Genomic DNA, 20,806 nt, shown 5'->3' with positions numbered 1-20,806 from the left:
CCTGCAGGAGATTTTGACTACATTATTCTTATTAATTTAATTTGAATATTTTTTTTCTCCCGGTGAGAAAGCCTCTCCAGGCTCTTTCCGTCGAGAAAAAGGCGAGGAAATGCAGAGAGAGGGAAGGCAGCTTCCCAGGCAGCCTGAAGAGCTGCAAAAGTTTCGTCCCCTTCCCTCGCCGTGGTCCCCCGCTCCTTCCCCAGCCTCCCCCAAATTTCTGGGTGCCTGGTGAGGAGAAGCCAGGCCGGCGGGGGCACGAAACTCCACCGGGCTTAAAAACCGTGCACTTGATTAAAGGCAGGAGGATAACGGGAGCGGAGGGAGTTCGCAGAGGACACGGGATGCAACTCTGTGCTCTGCCTGGCCAAAGTTTGTGCCTCAAATTCTACTCTGAAAAATACCTGGGTTTTTGTCAGTCCTGCTCCTGCAGGAGGGACAGCGAGGCGCTCCTCGTAGGGCCAGCGACGTACCGCATCGCTTTGCATCTGCACGTGTAGCTTCTTGGGTTTAGTAGGCCCAGTTGCACGTTAAGGAGAGAAAATAAATCTATGGGCCGGTTGCTCCCTGTCCCGGTGTCGTCGTCGTGTCGTGTGTGTCCCCCGCCCCCCCTTTTTTTTTAATTAAAAAAAAAAAAAAAGAAAAAAGTCCAGCACTGTGCTTTTACTCAGTTGTGAAAATCTCGCATTCTTGTTGCACGTTTGGAAAAGTAGTACGAGGATTAGAGGCCTCCTGACAAACTCTTCCCTCCGAAGGATCAACTGAGTGGTTCTGTCATTTTCTGTAGAAAAAGGGGGCGAGCCCTTCGCAATTGCAAGCAATTTCCTATTTTTCATATCAGGAGCTTTTATTGATACGAGTTTTGAGACGGAGATTTTTTTTTTTTCTTTTTTCTTGTGTGTGTGTGCTAAGTTTTGGTTCAGATTTAAAGGGAAGCTTTCGAAAGTGGGTTAGGAAAGGAAAACAAACAGAAATCCTAGTTATGAGCGTATTTATCCAAGCACTGGAACTGAAATGGCAGGAGCATTTTGTATCATCTGTCAGGAAAAATCTAAACATCGTTGCATTTACATATCTGCTGAAGATCTAGGAAATAGTTGGGGAACATATGCACATCTCCTAATAGATTTACAAGCAAATGGATTGTAAAAATATTAACAAGGGTTGCTGTCGCTGGCTTAATTTCAAAAAGATCAGCAGAAATATATTGTTTCAAAAGCCTCCTTTGCAGTGTTACATTATTGCGGGCGCCTTTGGGCTGGCTTTTGGGGCTCTTTTGTCGTGGGGTTTTTGGTTTTGTTATTTTTTTTTTTTTTACACCTTTCCGAAGAGTAGAGGAGAATTTCGGTATAAGCAATACCGAATTGTGCGGCCCAAATTTTAGGTGCTGCTTGGAAACGGGCTGTTCTGGGAAGAGCTGTATCCTCAAACTTTGGAGAGTAGTGCAATAAAAAAAAAAAAAAACCAACAAACAACTTTTTATTCTCGCTTTCCTAGCTTTCTGGTGCCTTTTATTTTTAGGTGACCCATCAAACGCCGAGGGGGGAAAGCAAACGTCTTTATCAAATACTTTGAAAGTTTCCCTTAAAGCTAACTTGGGGAAAGGCAAAGATCATCTCCTTTTCCACCAGTTACTTAAAATCTTGATATTTTGCAGCGAGGCTGCAGACAAGTCTGCACATCTGTTAGCACACTTGCATTGACACATTTCCAAAACTTTTTTTTTGGGGGGGGGTGTCTATAATAACACTGAAATAAATAATTGTATTGTGCAGAAACTGCTCCCCCCCCTTCCCCGCTTCCAGCCCAATTTTGTTTGATCAGTCCTGAGTGCTTTTATTTCCACTTTGACTTTGCTAATACCTCGCCGCCGAGATTGAAGCGGTGCGATTTTACGGAGCGGCGTGTTTACCAAGACAGTTTGAAAGTTGGTCTGTTTATGAGTCATTAACCTTTTCTCCTCGCACACCATTTTGAAAAGACACATTGGAGTCTAACAGGGACGTGCACACCTCGCGCGCCGAGCAGCGGTGCTTTTCATTTACTTCGGCCATGGACCCTGACTTTACACCAAAAAACACTTTTTTTTTTTCCCTCCCCTCCCCCTGAAATCTTTTAAAGTGCTTTGTTGTGGTGGGTTTTTTTTTTTGGGGGGGGGTGTTGTTTTTACCTCCCCTTTCAGGTTCACATCGTAGAAATCAGCTTTAGCGCAGGTTAAAGCAACTCGCTCTTGGATAGTATCCAGCGTCGAGCCAAAAAAGTCCCGAGCACATGAGATCAGGCAGGACAAAGCGCTGCTTAAAGCAGAAAAGTTAAAATATTTCAGGATGTACCAAGACGTGTTTAGAAACCAGGAACGCTTGAAGCGCTCCCCTGGCTCATTGTGGGTCTGTCGAGCCTCTGCTGCGCGTACCTTCGCAGATAAACTTCCACTTGACAAAAGGCCTTTTTTCCTTGACTCTCCCTGAGTGGGGAAGGGGAAGGACAGGAGGGATCAGAAGGGAGGGTTTATTATTTTTAATAGCTTGTAGGGACCTGTAGTTTTTATATTTTTATTATTTTTTCCTGCCCCCCCCCCCCCCCCCCCGTGAGAGCTGTTTCTGGTGGGTGAGAGCAGCTCCATGTGCTGGGATTGTGCCTCCTCTCACTTTTTGAATCTGCCGACTGCAAACTTGCAGCAATCTTTTTTTTTTTTTTTTTTTTTTTAACTTTAATGAAATTTGAAACTATGATCTTTTCCAGTGGGGGGGGGGGGGGGGGCGAAAAAAAAAAAGAGGAATGTGCCAATCATTGGAGTGATTTATTTTATTTTACCTGCTTATATTTTAATAATCATTCATCGTACTTGTGATTACTGCCGCTCTGCTGTGCTATAATGAAATATATTGTGCCGGTTTCGGTAGTTTTTAACAATCTGTTTTTAAAATAAAAATAAATGCTGTGGTATTACCTATAGATTTAAGTATTTACAATTCAGGGGCCACTCAGAATAAGTGCGATGAAAGCTTTTGGGAAGTCAGCAGAAGGTCTTGAATTACGACAGGATTTTGCTGGTAGATATTTCTACTATTGATTTCTCAATTTTTCCTAATTTTTGAAAAGAAAATGCAAGTTAAAATAAGGTGTTGAAAGGATGTAAGACGTCTGTTTTAATAACAATATTTGCACGACCCGAAATGATTTGGGTAGGAAACGTACTCCATGGGGATCATTAAAAAAAAAAAAAAAAGTTAGTTAATCTGAAAAATCCCCAACGTTGTCTTGCAAGGGTAGGCAGGGGGTGGCCTTTACCATGCTGGGGGAAACGTTGCACAAATTACTTTATTTTTCCCTCCTGGAGGGCCCAATCCTGGGAGAAGGAGGAACTCGGCCCCTGGCAGCAGAGATGTCCCCAGCACGCGGTGCTGGATTGGGCCCCACAGGCTGTACACGTTTTTATGTGCAGCCCAGAGTTCGGTCATTCATTTATTCAGAGAAAAACAAGAAGCGTGGCCCCAGTATATTATAATATGTTTTGATCTCTCTGTCTGATTTAAGTAGTACTTTTTGAGGATTTTTTAAATTTTATTTTTTTTTTAACAAAATCAGGGGGTCTTTCTTGCTTTTTTTAAAATTGTCAGCATAATTTTAATCGTGATTATCTTTGTGCCAAGGAAGAGGGGTGATCTTTAACTCATCGTTACACATAGCAAGCAGTGTCTCCGGATGGCCAAACTAACTTTCCAAGTAGGGCATTTCTTTTTAAATATATGAAAACACGGCACAGCGTATAAAGAAAGAATTAATAATTCTTTGCGTATTTGCACAAGTCGTGCTAAGGTTTTCTGTTACTCATTTTTCAATTTTTCCTGTTTCTTTTTATTTTCTAGAAAGGCTCAGAGTTTGGCTTGTCCTAATATACCCGAATATCAGATTTTTATTTTTTTCTTTTTGACTAAATATAAACAAAACTTAAAAAAAAATAAAATAATGAGACTTGCCTTTTCTAGGATTTTAGTGTTAGTTATTGTTGCGCACGCGGGATAAATCGGCCGCGTTACTTTCTGGTCCCTTCACCGTTTAGGAAATGGAGAGAAAACCACCCTTCATTGTATTTGTATATGCAGCTATACTGGCATTTTACTATACTGCCTGCTGCTATTTCCAAATATATCTCAGGGAAAGTTTTACTATATTTTAGACTTCCCCATACAAACATTGATTGGCATCCAAATGTTTAGGATTTGCCAAATTGGCGGGCATACGCTGGCTACACCGCAAGCAGCGGGGTCAGGGAGAGAGCAAAGGGAGATACGCGCTCCGCAAGTGGACTCGCAGCAGGGGTTTTAGCTTTTAACTCATTCTCCCCTTTTTTTTTTTTTTTTTTTTTTTTTTTTTTTTAAGAGATTTGGGGATTGGGGAAAGGGCCCCATCGTTGCAGCGTCTCCGGCCGGGTGCTCGTTTGAAGTTGGACCCCGTTTTCGGGGGGTGGGAGCGGAGGTTTTGGGTCGGTGCGAGGTGAAGCGGGGATGCGGCGGTGGTGGGGTCGGGGTCCGTCGGCGAGGGGTACGAGTCCCCCAGCCCGTAAAATGTACAAGCACCTTCCTAATTCTCACCGTCCTGGCAAGCCTTAGCACCTCGCGCGAAAGCCCCGTTTCTGGAGGCTTTTTGTTGATGGTTTCGGTGACATCGACCCTTCTCTGTAACTTTTTCAGGATGAATTTCATCCCTTCATCGAAGCACTTCTGCCTCACGTCCGAGCGTTTGCATACACGTGGTTCAACCTGCAAGCCCGAAAAAGAAAATACTTCAAAAAACATGAAAAACGCATGTCAAAAGAGGAAGAGAGAGCCGTGAAGGACGAACTGCTAAGTGAAAAACCCGAGGTAAAGCAAAAATGGGCATCCAGACTTCTGGCAAAGCTCCGGAAAGATATCAGGCCTGAATTTCGGGAGGATTTTGTTCTCACAGTCACAGGAAAAAAGCCTCCGTGTTGCGTTCTTTCCAATCCAGACCAGAAGGGCAAGATGAGAAGAATTGACTGCCTTCGCCAGGCAGATAAGGTCTGGAGGTTGGACCTTGTTATGGTGATTTTATTTAAAGGTATTCCGCTCGAAAGTACTGATGGCGAGCGCCTTGTAAAGTCCCCACAGTGCTCTAACCCCGGGCTGTGCGTACAGCCCCACCATATAGGAGTTTCTGTTAAGGAACTCGATTTATATTTGGCATACTTTGTGCACGCAGCAGGTAAGTGCCTTTCTATATCACCTTCTCCAACTTTTCGGTTTATCTCCGTGCTGGGTGCCGTGCCCCGGCGGCGGCTGCATGAGCCGGGGAGGGAGCGGGGGACGCCGGTTGTTGCCCTCCCAGGGCGGCGAGGGGAGTGCCGAAACTCCCCCCCCCCCCTTTTTTTTTCTGTGGGCTTTTGAGGTGCAGCTGCATAAAAGCGGCTCTCGTTTTCCCGGGGTTAACGGCGTTTCGGGCATCCTTCACAGGTGTTATCCTAAATGTTGTCCTAGGAGGGATGGCAGCTGGACGTGGCTTCCTGTATCCTGATTTTGAGGGAAAGCAGAGAGATTTTAATTTAAAAAAAAAAAAAGTCAATAAAGTTTCTATATGTTATGCACAAAGTAGTCTGAGAGGGCTAGAGGTGCCCAAGGCCCGTGGGTCAGGAGTACCAGGTATCCTCACCCCACAGGGATGGGATGGGGAGTGGAAACCCCACAGGACTGGGCTGAGAGGGAAAGGAGGAGACGGTCCCTCGATAGCAAACCTAGCCGTCAGGTCTGAGCGGCCACGAAGCAAACCCCTGGGCAGTCCTATGGGGAAAAGGAGGCATTTAACCCCCCCCAGAATATCACAGTTTATACACCTAGAAGCTGAGCAGGTCTTGAAACAAATTCCTGGTTCGGTAATATTGTGCTTATGGGGCGGGGGGGGCTGAGATGTTTTTGCGTGTGATGAAATTGAAAATCTTGGGATCTCTGACTCCAGCGCAAAGTACCCCCTGCCCGGGGAGCGACTCGGTGTGCTCAGAGCATGGGTAGTAGCTTGGCTGGATAAAATAATATGATATCGTAGTTCTCCTCAGTGATTATATTGCAGAAAAATGTGCGCGTGTGAAGTGCTAGGCCCCGGTTTTCACGTATGGTATGCGTAGGTCCTCCTGGGTTTCAGCCTGACTTGCAAGTTGAGGGGCTGGACAGGCTGGAAAAAAAGAGGAGCAGAGGGGAGAGGAGTCATATTAGTAGAAACCACTTCTATATAAATATGTATCGGTAAGAAAACTGAGCAAATTACAGCACTGGGAGCCTGCATTTCCAATGCCACCTTCTTTTGGAGGGTCTTGCAGAAAGTTTTGGCTACCCCAAAGTTTTTCTGTGCTGATCCCCTGCAGCGGTTGTTGCAATAGGCGGTGTCACCGCTGTGATTTTATGGGTATGATCCCTGTTCAGAAATAACTTTTGAGTATCCTCACGGTATTTCCTACAGATAAGCTGCGAAATTTACTTTGCACTTTGGTGCGATGTGGTAAATCATATTGCATGTTCATGGCCAAGGGGAGGTAGGCAAATATTGTGGAAAATGATTTATTTACTCTGCAATTTATTATGGGGCACGGTGAGGGAAGGATTACCAGTTAATGGCTGAGCAAAGGGAGATTGGGGCTGGGGCGCTGCGGGTCCCCTCCCGTTCCATCACCAGCCCCGAGGAGACCAGGGACTCGCATCCCTGGGTCTGCCTCAGTTTCCTCCTCCGTACATCGGAGCAGGGTGATGCACTTAAAGTGCTTTGATAGCCACGGCTGAAAACCACTATGTAGTGCTGTACGGCACGCAGGTTTTTATTATTTAGATTTATATATAGTGCGGTGCCGGTAAATATTGGTCCGTATTGTGTTTCCTAAATGAAAAGCAGCCTTCTGTGGAGTGCAAAAGTTGTTAATAGAAACCAACGGTCTTGGCTTAACCTGCATGTCGGGTCACAAAAATGTAGGATGGGGAGAAAAGGACCGAACCCAGGGGTGTAAGTACTCCGGGGAGCTTGAAGGGATCCTCTCCCTGTTATAAGAGTCGGGCAATAGACATTATAAAAGTTCAATATTGTGATTAGGGATATACCATCTTATCAGCACGCTGTTGGCAAACAGTAGCCTTGATAGCGAACTCTTATTTATTCCTGCCTTCATCATCAACAGACAGCGATTGCAGTAATTGTTCTTTGGACTAGACGTTTGCCGCAGAAACTTAGCGCGAGGCTTAGGCTTGTTTTTTTGGGTTAGATTTGCGGTTTTGTGTAAGCAGTAACGCGCTCGTACAGACCACACCGCTTCGTGTTTTCGGCTGTTGTTGCTGATTGCACGCATCGCATTGTGCTCTTAATGCAGTAGCGTGTGCTGGCGTATTCCCTGCTAAACCTCACCGGGGAGGGGGACAAAATGATTTTTAGGAGGTAGCACAGCGTGGTCGCCATCTATATCGCTTCACAGAGGTGTACGGAAAGCCTCGCATATAGGCTACCTTTTTTTTTCCCCCCTTTTTTCCCTTTTTTTCCCCCCTCCGATGTATCCCAGCAGTCTTTGTTACACCTGAACATTGGCCAAGTTGACAGCCATTGGTTCTCGCAGACCCGCAGTAATGGCAGCTTCTGCCGGGTGCGCAACAGGAAAATTACAAAAGAAAAAAAATATTAAGGGTCCTTTGTCTCAAACTCCATCAGACCGCGCTCCCCAAATGTATGGACCGCTTATGTATAAGGAGGAGGTCGCCAGCGCAAATATTAGGTAGGCTGGTCAACTTACATATAGCGGATTTGACAAGCATCTGCTATAGTACAGAAGATTTGTAAACACTAAACAATGTTTTTACCTCCTTAAAAGTTTTGAGAAGTTGCCAGTATTGGCAGGAGGCACAGACTCCGAAACGTGCTTGAAGATACGTGCCAAAACCATTGTGACCTTTTCACCCATAGTGCTCGCTTCTCTTTTTCTTGGGTTTTTTTTCCCACTCTTCGTCGTCTTTTTTTTGGGGGGAGTATTCTCTTCCAAGATGCCCTTATTCGAGATGACTTCGGCAGTGAGATGTCCCTTTCCTTCTAAACATGTACGATAATTACTGCTTTGAATCCACGCTTTTTCTTCAGTAGGCACTATCAACTGTAAGGGAACACATGTGCACAGATTTAAATAGCGCTTCTTACAAAGCTACTGAAATCAATTATTCTCTTTAAGAACTGGCTAGAAAGAGAAAACAAAAATATGCAAATAGGCAAACTACATGTCATTTTCATTTAAAAAAAAAAAAAGGAAAAAAAAAAAAGGAAAGGAAGATCGGTGTTTTGTGAATTAGAGGTTGACCAAAAAATGTATTGAAATCTAGAGTATTGCTCTCAGTTTGCAGTTTCTAATCTGCTTAACTAAAAGCAGGCGGCATTTTCATACCCTGAACTTGGGTTCGCTTTTTAGTTTTCACTTATTCTGCGCTTGTATCAAATGACAAGTTGGAAACCATTGTGGCAAACCGTTTTCTTTGTGGGAGTCGAACAGTAAAGCTAATTTATGACCGGTCCTTTACCAGATGATCTGTATCAGAATCTACAATATACTAGGCACGTGGCAAGGTCACAATTTAAGTTGTTAAGGTCACAACCTTAGCCACCAGGCATTTGACCTTTTAGATAAAGTTAACCTTTGTTCATTAGTAGGCACTCAACCGAGAACTTTCTGGAGTTTTTTACTGCTTTGGAGTTCCTTCTGCTAATGTGATCAGATTGGAGAATAGATTCGCAATGGAAGTAGTTAAATTTTGTGAGAGGTCACAGTTTTTAGAGACTTCTCCAGTGGACAAAGCTGGATGGCAGGCCAGGAGGCGATGCTGCGATGCCCGATTTATTTTTTTGGACGGCCATCATTATGCGCTTCGGGCGAGAATTAAGCTAGCGAGGTATTTGTGGCAGAGAAAATCTTTTAATCTTTCAGAAGGACATTTACAAATCCCAAATTTAAGAAAAATCTGGGGATAGGGTTTTATTTACATGAGCTCATTTTTCTGTTCGCGTTTAGAATAGAAGCCAGCGAAGATGCAAGAAGTCAGCCTCATTTCTGCGGCTGCGAAAATTTACTTAGCGCCTAAATATGCTCTATGGCTAATTGTCTGGGCAATAGCATATAGCACATGACCTTGAACTTTTAAGCGGACCCATTTTACGTTCCCATCGGCGGATTTAAAATATTTCTACTTCCACCACCGCAAAGAGGCATCGACGGGAATAACCCAAAGATTGGTTAACGCAGAAAACAACTGCGGATAGCCAAAATACCCGTGGAGGTATCAGGGAGTCCGCAAGGTACATAAGGCTTTGCGCCGTAATCTTTTAGTACAATTGGTATTGATTGTTGCTGCATTAATCCTGTTAATAGCCGCAGCCGGTTCGGCGTGTTGCAGGGATGCGAGAGGTGTCCTGACAATACTGTACATCACCAAAAGAGCTGTCGCAGCGTCTTGAACTCCTGATAGCTGCTTTGCAAAAGTGGAGCGTTCGACGGTGGAAACTATTGCCGGCTCATATAGAAACACACACCATATTGTTTACTTAATTATGCCGTAGCGAAGGCTCATTTTTAATTATTTAGCCGACTTTCTCGCTTTGCTCTGATACCACATTTATTATTTAATTTGAAATCAAAAGGGCTGCGCTACTGTTAGTTTTTGATGCATTTTACTTTTGTTTTGGCTACGTTATTGTCATTCCATCGTACAGTAATCCAGATAGCCGTGATATGCAGATTGGCCAGATGGTCATGTTAACAGATTGAGAACCCACTTCCCACTGCTAAAGAGCAGGTGTAAGATCAGTGGGCTTTTTTTTTTTTTTTCCCCTCCTTTCCTCCCAAGTTTCAACCAAAATGCTCTTTAGACAGCTCATAATGGTAGTTAAAAAGGGGCACATTTCAAATGGTGTTTGTTCTGTGGAGATAATATGTAATATATATGGTGTTTTTACACGTATCTGAAGACTTTTAAAGCATCCGTGACATTCTCTCCGTATATAAGGCTTTTGAAAACCTAATTCCAGCCCGTGGCTGTTCCAGCATACATCCAAAACGGTCCTTAAAGTTTTGTTTGTGATGTTAATAGTCCCTACGCATTTCTACAGACAGATTACATTTACTCTTACCAAAAAATACTCAGCCAGCTTTGCAGCAGGTATTTCACACGCCTTCCCTGTACAGGGCTCCCTGTGCGCGCCCAGGGGACCCCGAACGGTTCCGTGTTCAGCTGAGATTTTCATGTTTTGGGGGCTCATAGGGGTTTTCTTTTCCTCCATTAATTTTTGCCACGGTGAGACATCTCTAGTTTTAAAGAAAAAAGTGAAATGAAGACATCTCGCGGTATTTCTGCTCTCAAGGAATACCAGGAGAAGGCAGATTTTGCATTGCTCAAGCCTTCTAAAAGGTGCCCATAAAAAGTCAGCGGTGGGAGCCTGGGTCCATATCTCAGTCGGGAGAGGTGGGGAGATGACAGCTACAGCTCCTCGACACCCCAAATTTCACGCACCCGCCTATCAGGGGCGTGCACGAAACGCGGCGATCTGCACGCCCCGCGTGGCGCAGAAAGATATCTCCATCTATGGATGCTCTCCGCTTTGGGGAGCGGGACCGACCGCTTTCTGCAGCTGCGAGCAGGGCGGTAGCTGACAGAAGCAGGATTTAGGTGGGACAACTGCTCTCCCCGTGCAGTTGTAACTGAGCCGGTGAGTATCTGTGATAATTCAGATACTAACTGGTGCGGCACTTGGGACGGTCTGCTCTATCACGAACCCCTGGCAGGCGTTCAGTCATGTGGTTTAGCTTTCCCCTTTCTCCAACAACAACAACAGCAACAACAAATAAACACGGGATAAAGGCGTATTTCATATGCCCAGGATGTTTTCCAGGTGATGGATTCGGCTGGTATAAGGGCGCGTTATTTCCATACCTCCCTGCCCCGGCGGGCTTCGAGGTGCGGAAGCGGGAGCAGCCTTTGACTGGTAAGAAAGTTGCCCAACGCTGCTGGCTTGTCTACAAGCGACTGCACTTTTATATTTCCCTTCTTTTCCACCCAATGATGAATAGCATTAATTTAGATCTATTTAAGGCGAGTGTGGGAGAAACCACAATCTTTGTTGTGGTCACTGCTGTACACAGCGGGGCTGAATGTTTCTCTTGGTTGAGGCCTCAAAGCTGAATCTGGAGAACCCAAAACATCGTGTCAGCTTTTCAAACCCTTCAAAGAGACAGTGGAATCCTAATTGTTCATAAAACCCGCTATTTATTATTACAATTATGTATTTTCTCCCCATTTGGATGTAAAGGAAAGGGCATCCCTCGCTTTCCGTGCCTTGAGCTTCTTCGCAGCTCCTCCTCCTCCTCCTCCTCCTCCTCCTCCTCCTCCTCCTCCCCTCGATGCTTTGGGTTCAGGCACCGGCTGAGGCTTTCGCAACCAGCAAACAAACCCCAGCCGGCTGCTCCGTAAGCCCTCAGCCCCTCACCAGAAGCCTGCGCTTTGCCACCCGCGCCCCAAAGCTGGACCCTCCGGGGCTTGGGGACTGTCCCAGCAGGACGGCTTTTGGGGCATCCTCGCTGGGAGCTGCGGGTCCGGCTCTGCCCCCGCTCCCTTCCGCGCAGGCAAGGGCTGGAGTTGCTGATTAAATTACAGGCTGTAAATTCAGGGCAAATTATTTTAGCCTCCTAACAGCAGCCGACCCTGACGGTTTCCTTACGACAGTGAGGGCTCTCGGTAGATAAGAGTTGTTGGGGGACTAAAATTCATTTTAATCGCTTTGGTTTATCCGTTCATGTGATGTTCTTCATTCATTCAGTCTTTGGTTATTGTTAATTATCACCTGCGTTATGGTAGCCACCAAAAAGCTCGGCTGGGATCAGCATGTGGGTCACGGTGCCCGTCATGTGTGGGGCAGTTTTATCCCAGCGAGTTCTTGGGGGGTTGCAGCATTTTGTGCCCAACTGCAAGGGCAGCGCCCTGGCTGATCTCCTCATCACAGCGTAATTAATTTTGAAGAGATAACAGTGTATTTATATATTTTTCGGAAGTGGTTCTAGCTAGCATCGCTCCGTGTGGCATCGCCGCGGCTTGGCACGTAGGAGGAGGACGTGGCCCCCGTAGAGCGGGTGGATTCGGGCTGGATTTGCAGCCGCTGCCCGTAAAATACACGGGGGCCTCCATTTTGTGTGCCAGACTCTCACGTGCGAGTGCAAAATGGAGAGCGGCGCAGTTGAGTTTTGCCTATAGCCAAGCGTGTAGGCATACGTTGCCCACGGTCCCTGCCCCGCCGCCGTGCATGCAGACCCACGGCGAGGCCCGGGGGGGGTATCCAGAGCTTATACATCCGTAGGTTCCTCCTAGGCGGGTCTCGGTCTCTCCTCCAGGTCCTTAATATCCACCCTCCTGATCCGAGTGCTATCCCGGTGTCACGGCAAGCCAGCAAATTGGCTCTTGGGCCGGTGCGAAGGGCCCTGGGGAGTCGTTCCTCCTTCCCCGCAGGCTTCGGTACACATCAGTGCCATTAGATTAGCAAGATAAAATCAAGACGGGTTTAATGACACGCTATTCTGAAAGTTTCCTGGACTTTATTGTTCATAACTTGGACCTGAGTCGGGTTATTTACACAAGAGGATTAAAAAGCTGCAAACAACTGTGTGATTTTTAGGGGCTGAAAGCAATTAGCATATGTGGGTAGGAGGATACACTGCATGTCTGCGTTCCTTTAAAATATAAATCACAGTTATTTAATTATGTTTTGAGAGGGCAGATTTAAGGATATACTGCAAAATGCATTACCTATTATACCAACACGATAATCTTATTAACCTTGCTTTCTACTTTTTAATTTTATTGTGCACCCTGTACAACTCTTATGATATCAAAAATAATTACTTGGAGAATACATGATGTCAGAGGTCCGATATGACATTTATCTTCACAAGTGAGGAGACGGCTATCTCATGCATTGCATAGCAGCACGGGAGGCATCAGGCAGGTCCGTACCAGGGAAAGGAAGTGGAGATAGGGATCATCAGATGCTATTTAATGTATATAAGCGTGCGTTTGCAGATTTGTGGTATAGCTGAAGGCCGGCTTGACCAACCTTGATGCAATTCAGCATCCGCAGGCCTCCCGCAATAGAAAGGCTGGGTGTTTTACTTGCATGTGCTATACAACTCCCGTAGGTGAGTCAATATTTCAGGGCGGCTCCATGCATCCAGCCCCGATCCCAGTTGGATCTCCTGTTAAACCCTGCGTTCTTCATCCCATCCCTCCTCAGCGCAGCGCCTCTCTCTCTTTCTTTATCCATCTCTCCTAATGTTTGATATATGTTGATATTTCCCCCTTTATTTTGTGAGGGAATGGGTGAGGGTGATGGGTGAGGGGAAACAAATGCCATAATAATATCCCTTTTCAGAAGAATATAGTTTAATTTTGTGTGTGCGTGCAGCAGCTGCCATTGGCAAGCTGTCGTCTTTGTTGCCATGGGCTTTTTTTTTTTTGCATGCGTGCCAGAACATGATTGGATGTTTCAGCATGTTCATGTTTTGGGGTGAGATATATCTCTAGTGAAGCACAAAATTATCATGGGGTTGGTGGGTGTCCAAGGCAGGGTTATTCGCCCAGGTGAGCCCGTTGTGTTGGAGAGGGTTGGGCGAGCCTGGTACCTGGTGGTGGTTTGGTCGATGAGATAAAACTCTTGGATTTTTTCATGATGTAAAAAGGTCGTTTAAAAACATCACAGGAGGGTGTATCGCCGAGGTCTCCTCCAGCAGGACGCCCACAGGGCGCAGCGGGAAGCCCCTGGTGTTACCCGGGGAGGGCTGGTTGGTGGGTTTCTCCTGCCCATCTCACTCGCCTGGTGCACACTCCCCACGGGAGGCCGTGTCCGTCCCCGGCTCTCGCTGCCGCCGCGGGGAGCTGGACGGTGGCACCGGTGAGTTTGTGCTGCCTGAGCCCCTGACCGGTGGTACACGGGCTCTGGGCAGGGCTTGCAGTGCACGTGCAGATGGAGCACACCTTCCGTGGGACGTAAAACTCATACGGCATCGCCCGCGAGGGCTGCAGGTTAGAGCAGATCCTCCAGACCTGCCACTGTGGCACTTAGCCCTGGCCACAGAGGTGTAGCTAGTGCTTTTCCTGCTCCTTGGTTTCATCTGTTTCTCATAACATGCTCATAGCATCAGTATCTAAACAAAGCCTGAACTCGCTCTGCGCCGTCCTCTGTGCGGCACATCTCTCTTCTCGCCCCAGCCACTGTCACCCCACGTGAAGCAGCACGCGATGGGAGAGCCGGAGCGCTCCTCAGCCTGGGAAACCCACCACACGGCTGCGGGGATCATCGCTAGGTGCAAAATGCAAACTCAGGAGAAATATTTCATAGGGAGGCGTCTCCATACAGCCTTCTTAGGCTTGGACCGGTCCTAAACCGGAGCACCCGGCGAGGGGAAGGTTTGCAGGGCGAGCGCAGGCACTGTGCACAGTCTGCTGAAGGCTTCGGGAGAAAGGCGGGACGAAGAACTAAGTGCAAAGTGTTGAGACAGCCTCATTCATGTTGTATTTTTCTGCCCCTACAGATTTAGTCTGGTGTGTGAGGGACAGATAATGAGCTGCGTGAGCTTTGTAATAAACATCACGTCTGGTTAAATTATTGTTTCTGTGCTTAAAGCCAATACGTGTGTTACAAAATACCTTGTAATGCACTGAAAGAACAGGGATGAACCCCTGTAAAGGTATCAAAAGACAAGTTAGATAGTTGCTACGTTTATTGTCAAGATGAACACTTACTGGAGGTTTTAATGCAGAAATACATTGTCAATCAGATTTCATCCTAAGGATATTTGCTCAAAATTTTATCTGATCTTTTTACCCAATACGCTTTTAATTTGATATGGGAGAAAATGGCCAAATCCCTGAATGATGCTGGAAACTTAGGCTAAAATTTAAATTTGATTCAGGATTTTTTTTTTTTTTTCTGTTAAGGCAAAGTAGTTTCAAGTAAATCAGAAGAATGAATTCTTTGTATCAGGATGCTTTTCTAAAGCCCAGCTATTGTTGGGATCCCTTTTAGGGAGGATAGCCACTGCAATGCTTTTATTGTGTGATGACGAGGACTTTTCCTGACGCGATGAGGACTTCATTAAGAATAGCCAACAAACCTACTTACATTTGTTTCTGTGTTAAAAAGTAAGAAGTAGTTGTTGCTGAGCTAGAAAGTAAATCCCGCATCATTTGATTTGAAAGCTTCGCAAATGGCTTGCCTGGCTGTGGGAGGATCAGCCTCGAGAGCAGCCGAACCCTTGCGAGCGTAGGTTGGGTATTGCCGGAAAAGTTGGAAAAAACACAGGGCAGTCAGGTAAGAAGTGGGATTTTTGTGGTCAAGACCTTTTTTTGTCCTGTAGAGAAGGCCATCAGCTTCAACAGCTCTGGTTTAGGTTCTTCCTAGGCAGATGCGGTTGTAAGCACCCAGCCAGCGAGCTCGGTGCTGTTTGGGGATGCACACTTGCGTCTCCGAAGTGCATCCTCAAGGTGTCTGTTCTTTGTAATGTGGGTACATAAACCTGATATACAGGCAAAATAATATGCTCAAAGCCCACTTTAAACATGGATGCTGTTTCTTTTTCTGGTCAAAAGATGCAGGTCAAAATTGTGATGGGAATTGAGAGAGCGGACCAGTTGTTTTACACATGCACGGTCTTTAGTAATAAACTCTTCTATAAAAAAGTGAGATGTGTCTCAGCAGCACCAGGGTGCGAAGCCATCTGCCCGCGGGACGAGGACGGTAGGAGCAGGGTCCCCATCCCGTCCCGGAGCTTGGTTATCTGCTGCGGTCCCGTGCGGTGCGGAGCGGAGCGCGGGGACCTCTGCACGTGCCCTTCATGCAGGCGGGGACCCGGCTAAGGACTGTCTGTGTGCCGCAGGGTGGGATGCGCACGTCTCCCTGCAGTGTGCTGAAGGATGCTGTGGGCATTGCCCTGGAAAAAATAAGTACATAGAGTTTTCATTCCTGAACGCCCTGTTGGTAGAGTAGGTTTTCCATGAGATGGGTCACTGAGAAAATCCGGCTTTTCTCCCCCTTCCGGCTGAACCTCTCCCCACTATCGCCCTTTGCAAGCAGCTTCGTTTGCCCGGGGCTTGGGGCCGAGTTATCCTTGGCTGCTCGGTGCCTTCATCCCCGCTGCGGGCCACCGAGCTCGTGCGGTCCAGCCCGGCTCGGGGTCCCGGCCGCTCTGCCGGCGGCAGCAGGGGTGGGCGTGGGGAAGGCACGAGCGCCGGCAATGCAGTCAGGGTGCACGGGGCATTCGGAAAGAGTGAAATGAGTCAGAACTTGAAATGAAAATGGGATGTTTCTGTCCACACGGTTCTGAAATACAGGGCAGCGGTATCTTTGAGTTGGTAAACGTGCTTTGAAAGCCTCAGAAAACTTTTTCTGGTTGCACAAGCAGTATCTAATATTAATATTTCCTCATTAAAATGGATGAAGGATTTCTCAGACGGTCTTGCTCATGTACATCGTTTTTTGAACAAGCCTCGTCTACTTTAGCAACTTCTCCAGGGAACTTTCCAGCTCTGTGCTGGGTGTGCTGGGGCCACTGGTGCGGCTCGAGGACGGGTCAGTGGCCATGGAGGCATTTACCATTTTAATTGCCTTCCTATACCGATTGCTGCGATGACCTGTTTGTTTGGATTATATCTCTTTTTCATATTTAAAAAAAGGAAGAAAAAAAAAAGAAAACAAAGGAAGTACAGTGCTGTGCACAGAACAGTTATTAAAAACAGTTGGGAAGCATATAAAAGGTACTGTTTGTGTGAGAAACGGGACAGCTGTGATGGTCTATTGGGAAAGTGTGTACAGATGGTGGTAGGGAGGGGAATGATGACTACATGGCTGATAAATGAAATACAAAAAGCATTAAATTGGTGATCTTTTTAAAGAGTACATTTTTGGTTAGCATTTTTGGTGCATCATTAGGGCTCTTTGTCTGCCTCTTGTTTAGCCAGGAAGTGCGACTGTCTTCGCACATTTGGGGCTCTGATTTTGTTTACAAATAAGGAGTCCGTTTAATAAATCACATAGCATGGAATTATTAAAGAAGATAATTAAGCGCACGGTTTTCCCTACATTGGGAATGGCACGGGATTGTCCTAAAGACCTGACAATACTACAAATGCAGTTGGGCTCGAATTAGTTACGGTAACACATGGGATTTCCTGGAGCCTAAACAGATTTCTTTGTTTTGCAAGAAGTGGGACCGGTGACGCGAGCCGGGTTCGGGGAGCGAAGCTTCAGCGTTTCGAAACCATGGAAGGCAAATCACTCAGCATTTTGCCCCTATTTTAAGTTAGCTTATGGTCCCGAAGGTGGCGGCACCCAGTGACCGGTGCCTGGCCGCAGAATCTGGGGGATGCTGGGGCTCCTCTGGCCACCCAGGGCTCTCTTTCGGAGGAGGCAATGAAGGAAAGAGGGAGGGAGGGAGAGTCGGAGAGAAAATTTTTCCCTCTAGCTCATAGGAGAGGGATCCCCATCTTCCCGTCCTTAGCAGAGCTTTATCACGTCCCTTATCACGGAGCTCTTTTAGCGGGGGCTGATGGAAATTAAGGCAAAATCTGCGCGTTTCTGCGCACTGCTATGAAGTAGAGATGGTCACTCAAATGCTGCAAACCTCGGCGGGGAGAGTTTTTAAACTAATAGGCAAAATAATCCCCCTCCTCCCGCCGTTTCATCCAGTTTCCATCCTGAAATAATTCCTGGTTTCCCTTCGCCTTCCCTCTCGCCCACCCGTTGCTTCATGTTCCTGCTCATTGTTGCTGGGTGCCATCAGTAGACGAAAGCATTTTCCTTAATAATAAATAGCCTTTCGTAATGCCGCGCTTTTCCATGATCCAGCCCAGTGTCCGGCCACCCCGTGAGCCCCGGCCCTGTCACTGTCCCTCCCTCGGGGGGTACAGGCCACCGGCAACCTCAGCACCCCGTTTCAGGGGTGGTTTCAAGGGCTGCAAAAAGGGGGTTCAGCAAACCTCCGTAAGAAGAACCTGCCCAGAGGGAATTTTTCCGAAGCCCTGTTGGTTGCAGGTTTATTGCTGCTCTGAATTTTGTTGGTTTACAAACCTTCCAAAACTTTAACATGCCACCTTGGGGATTATTTGCTGTCCTGACATGGTATCACAAACTCCTCTTGTTACCAGACTTTATGAACAACGTGTTTCACTGTGCCTTTTTTGGGGATAAGTAAATTTTCTTCTGCATTTTCTTGAAATGTAGAAAAAAAGAAAGATTTTTAAAAGGCTTAATGTGAAGAAAATGTATGACAACTTGATAGATTGCTTGGGACTTCAGTGCAGTAATTGTACAAAGTAGGTTGCAATTTTTTTTTACAGATGCAATGTATTAAAAAGAACAATAGACAAAGAGACGTACAGCACGAGGATGGAGAGACCATCTTGGCCAACCTCTACAAATTTGTTCCAAATTTCAATTACTAAATATCACAAAAACGTGTTTATTGTAGTAACAGCGTACGTTTTCTCAGCTGATCAGATCTTGAGTCGTTTGTGGGGTTTTTGTACACCTTGTCCGTAAATGAGCTTCACCTCTTACAACGAAAACAGCCCATTTCATTTGCAGGTCATGGCGAAGGGACAGCTTAGCAATGTCTGCGCATGTATGAAATGCCTCGAGTTGAAGATGATTCCTTCTAATAAGTGTTTTATTTTTTATCAGTATGAACGCGTGCTCTGCTATAGCTTCACTAGGTAGACAAGCCCAGGAGGTCTTCTCAGCGCTGCGTTGGTGGGTACCCCAGAGGCAGCAGAAACAAGCAGCTGTTGGAGATGCTGCTGCAGTCCCTCTTGATGATACCAGTCCGACTGCGGTCCTGGCCTCGCAAACGGCTGCCGACAACACAACCTCATCAGCCGGAGACACCAACGAGGATGCATTTCAGAAACGCGGAGGTCTCCCTCCTCCTTTTCCGCAGTGCACAGCGTGCGTTGCACAAGGCGTCTGCTTACCCAGCCCGGCGAGGGGAAGCCAGATTTCTCTGCCAGCTTGCACAAAAGTGGTTTTACCCACTGTCACTGAGAGCAGAATTAGCCTCCGAGTTGTTTGGGCTGGGTGCGTGGGTCTCCTCCAGACCCGCATCGGGGTGGCCGGGTGCAGAGTCCACCCCTCGTTATTTGGCCGCTATTTCGGTCTCTCCTTCGGGATGTGCTGCCAACCACGAGGGAGGGGGCAGCGACAAAATATATGGGGTCTCTTGATACTGCCCCAAGCTTTGAACGAAAAGGTTAATTCTTACTGAAGCAGTGATTTGTGTCTTTGATTAGTTACTAATTTTACACTCACAAAAATAATTCTCTAATGATTGCAGTTGACGGGAGAGCCCGGCCGTGTTGTATGGCTGTGATTTACAACTCGTGTTTCCAAACTTTTTTTTTTTTTTTTTTTTTGCTGTAGGGGACTCGGTCCTGCCCAGAAAAGAGGACCCTCAGCTTCATTTGAGATCGAGTAGTGCCCAGCCCCAGAGCCAGAGCCCCGTCCCCAGCAGGGGCTGGGCAGAGCAGTGCTACTCCCATCAGCAGACTACAGGAAGGCAACTATTAAAAGTAGAAAGCTATTAAGCAGTCAGGTTTTTATTATGCTTTAGTGTTTTGTTTAAGTCTGTTCTTAATTGGTTGATTAATGTAAGCGAAGTCCTTTTCTCCCCCACCATCTCTACAGATGGCAAATGGTAGGTCCCAACTGTCATTGTGCGCAAAAAAGGTTATGGTTCAAAGTCAGAGATACAGAGATACCACGATAATCAATCATAGGAACTTGTCTCGCTGTGCCCGGCCAGGCAAAAGTTAGGCTTGGTAGTAATATTCCCTCCAAACCCAATCCGGAGGAATTTCTTTTCACTCTATTTCGGGGAGGGGGTGAGTTGCTGCAAACTTTTTGCTGCCGGATCTGGGGCGTTTCAATAAATCCAGGCACAGCCGCAAGCGGCCGCGGCGCTGGTTAGCGTGGCTGGGGCTTTTCTTCTCCTTGGCAGGGTCTGTATGAAAGCAGGAGGCGCAGCCCGTGAAACTCGCCGCTAAAAAACGAGCCCAGAAGAAATAGGAGCATCATGTCTGCTTGAGAGAATTACCTTCAAATACATTTCTTTTAAATTTTTTTTTTTTTAATCTAAGAGGATGATTTATTAAGGCTAACTTCCTTCTCAGGATGAAGCATAGAATTATGTTTCTGGTATTGATCCATAAAGAGGATTTGCATTTTATTCATACTATAAAAGTGCTTTTAATGGAGACATCGCGGTAATTGAATTTATACTGTGTGTAACTATCGAAGTATCTTTTTAATTATTTTATGTTATGTAATACAATAACTAAATCTAAAGCCTGTGAAAGGGGATGGCTGTACTCTCTCCTTAGGAGTAACATATATAGCTTTTAATATTCTAACGGTGGAATGCAGTTAAGGACATTCTTTATTTGAGGGGAAAAAAAAGAGGAGAGAGAGAGAGGAGAAAGATTTCATTACATTCAGCACAGTATGAGACTAAGTCAAAGTAGTTTTGCTAATTAAATTCAATTGCTATCCATTAGACCAATGGAATGAGATGAATCTACCATATAGCTGACACAGCACAGGTATGCAATTTGGCTAAATGGCCATTTCTGAACTGCAGCACGCCTTTCTCCGCTCGCTCGTTTTTCCAGACTCACAATTTCTGCGCGGAAGAAAAGAGAAGTCGAGCAGCCCCCGACACCTCTCGGGGAGCACGGACACGTGTTTAGATAGG

General features: G+C 46.3%; 1 protein-coding gene across 10 annotated transcripts in view; it reads left to right on the top strand.

Annotated features, from left to right (window-relative positions):
* NFIA (nuclear factor I A) overlaps nucleotides 1-20,806 on the top strand; it is a 256,184-nt gene that overhangs the window by 1,391 nt on the left and 233,987 nt on the right. For all 10 annotated transcript variants that reach the window (XM_072866534.1, XM_072866537.1, XM_072866539.1 and 7 more), the window contains exon 2: nucleotides 4,692-5,223. In XM_072866534.1, the coding sequence (XP_072722635.1) occupies nucleotides 4,692-5,223 (532 nt within the window). The remainder of the gene's footprint in view (nucleotides 1-4,691; nucleotides 5,224-20,806) is intronic.

This window comes from Ciconia boyciana, chromosome 7, assembly GCF_034638445.1.
Source record: "Ciconia boyciana chromosome 7, ASM3463844v1, whole genome shotgun sequence".
NCBI classification, from domain to species: domain Eukaryota; kingdom Metazoa; phylum Chordata; class Aves; order Ciconiiformes; family Ciconiidae; genus Ciconia; species Ciconia boyciana.
Note: the sequence above shows the minus strand (reverse complement) of the source record. Positions and strands in the feature narration are given on the sequence as shown.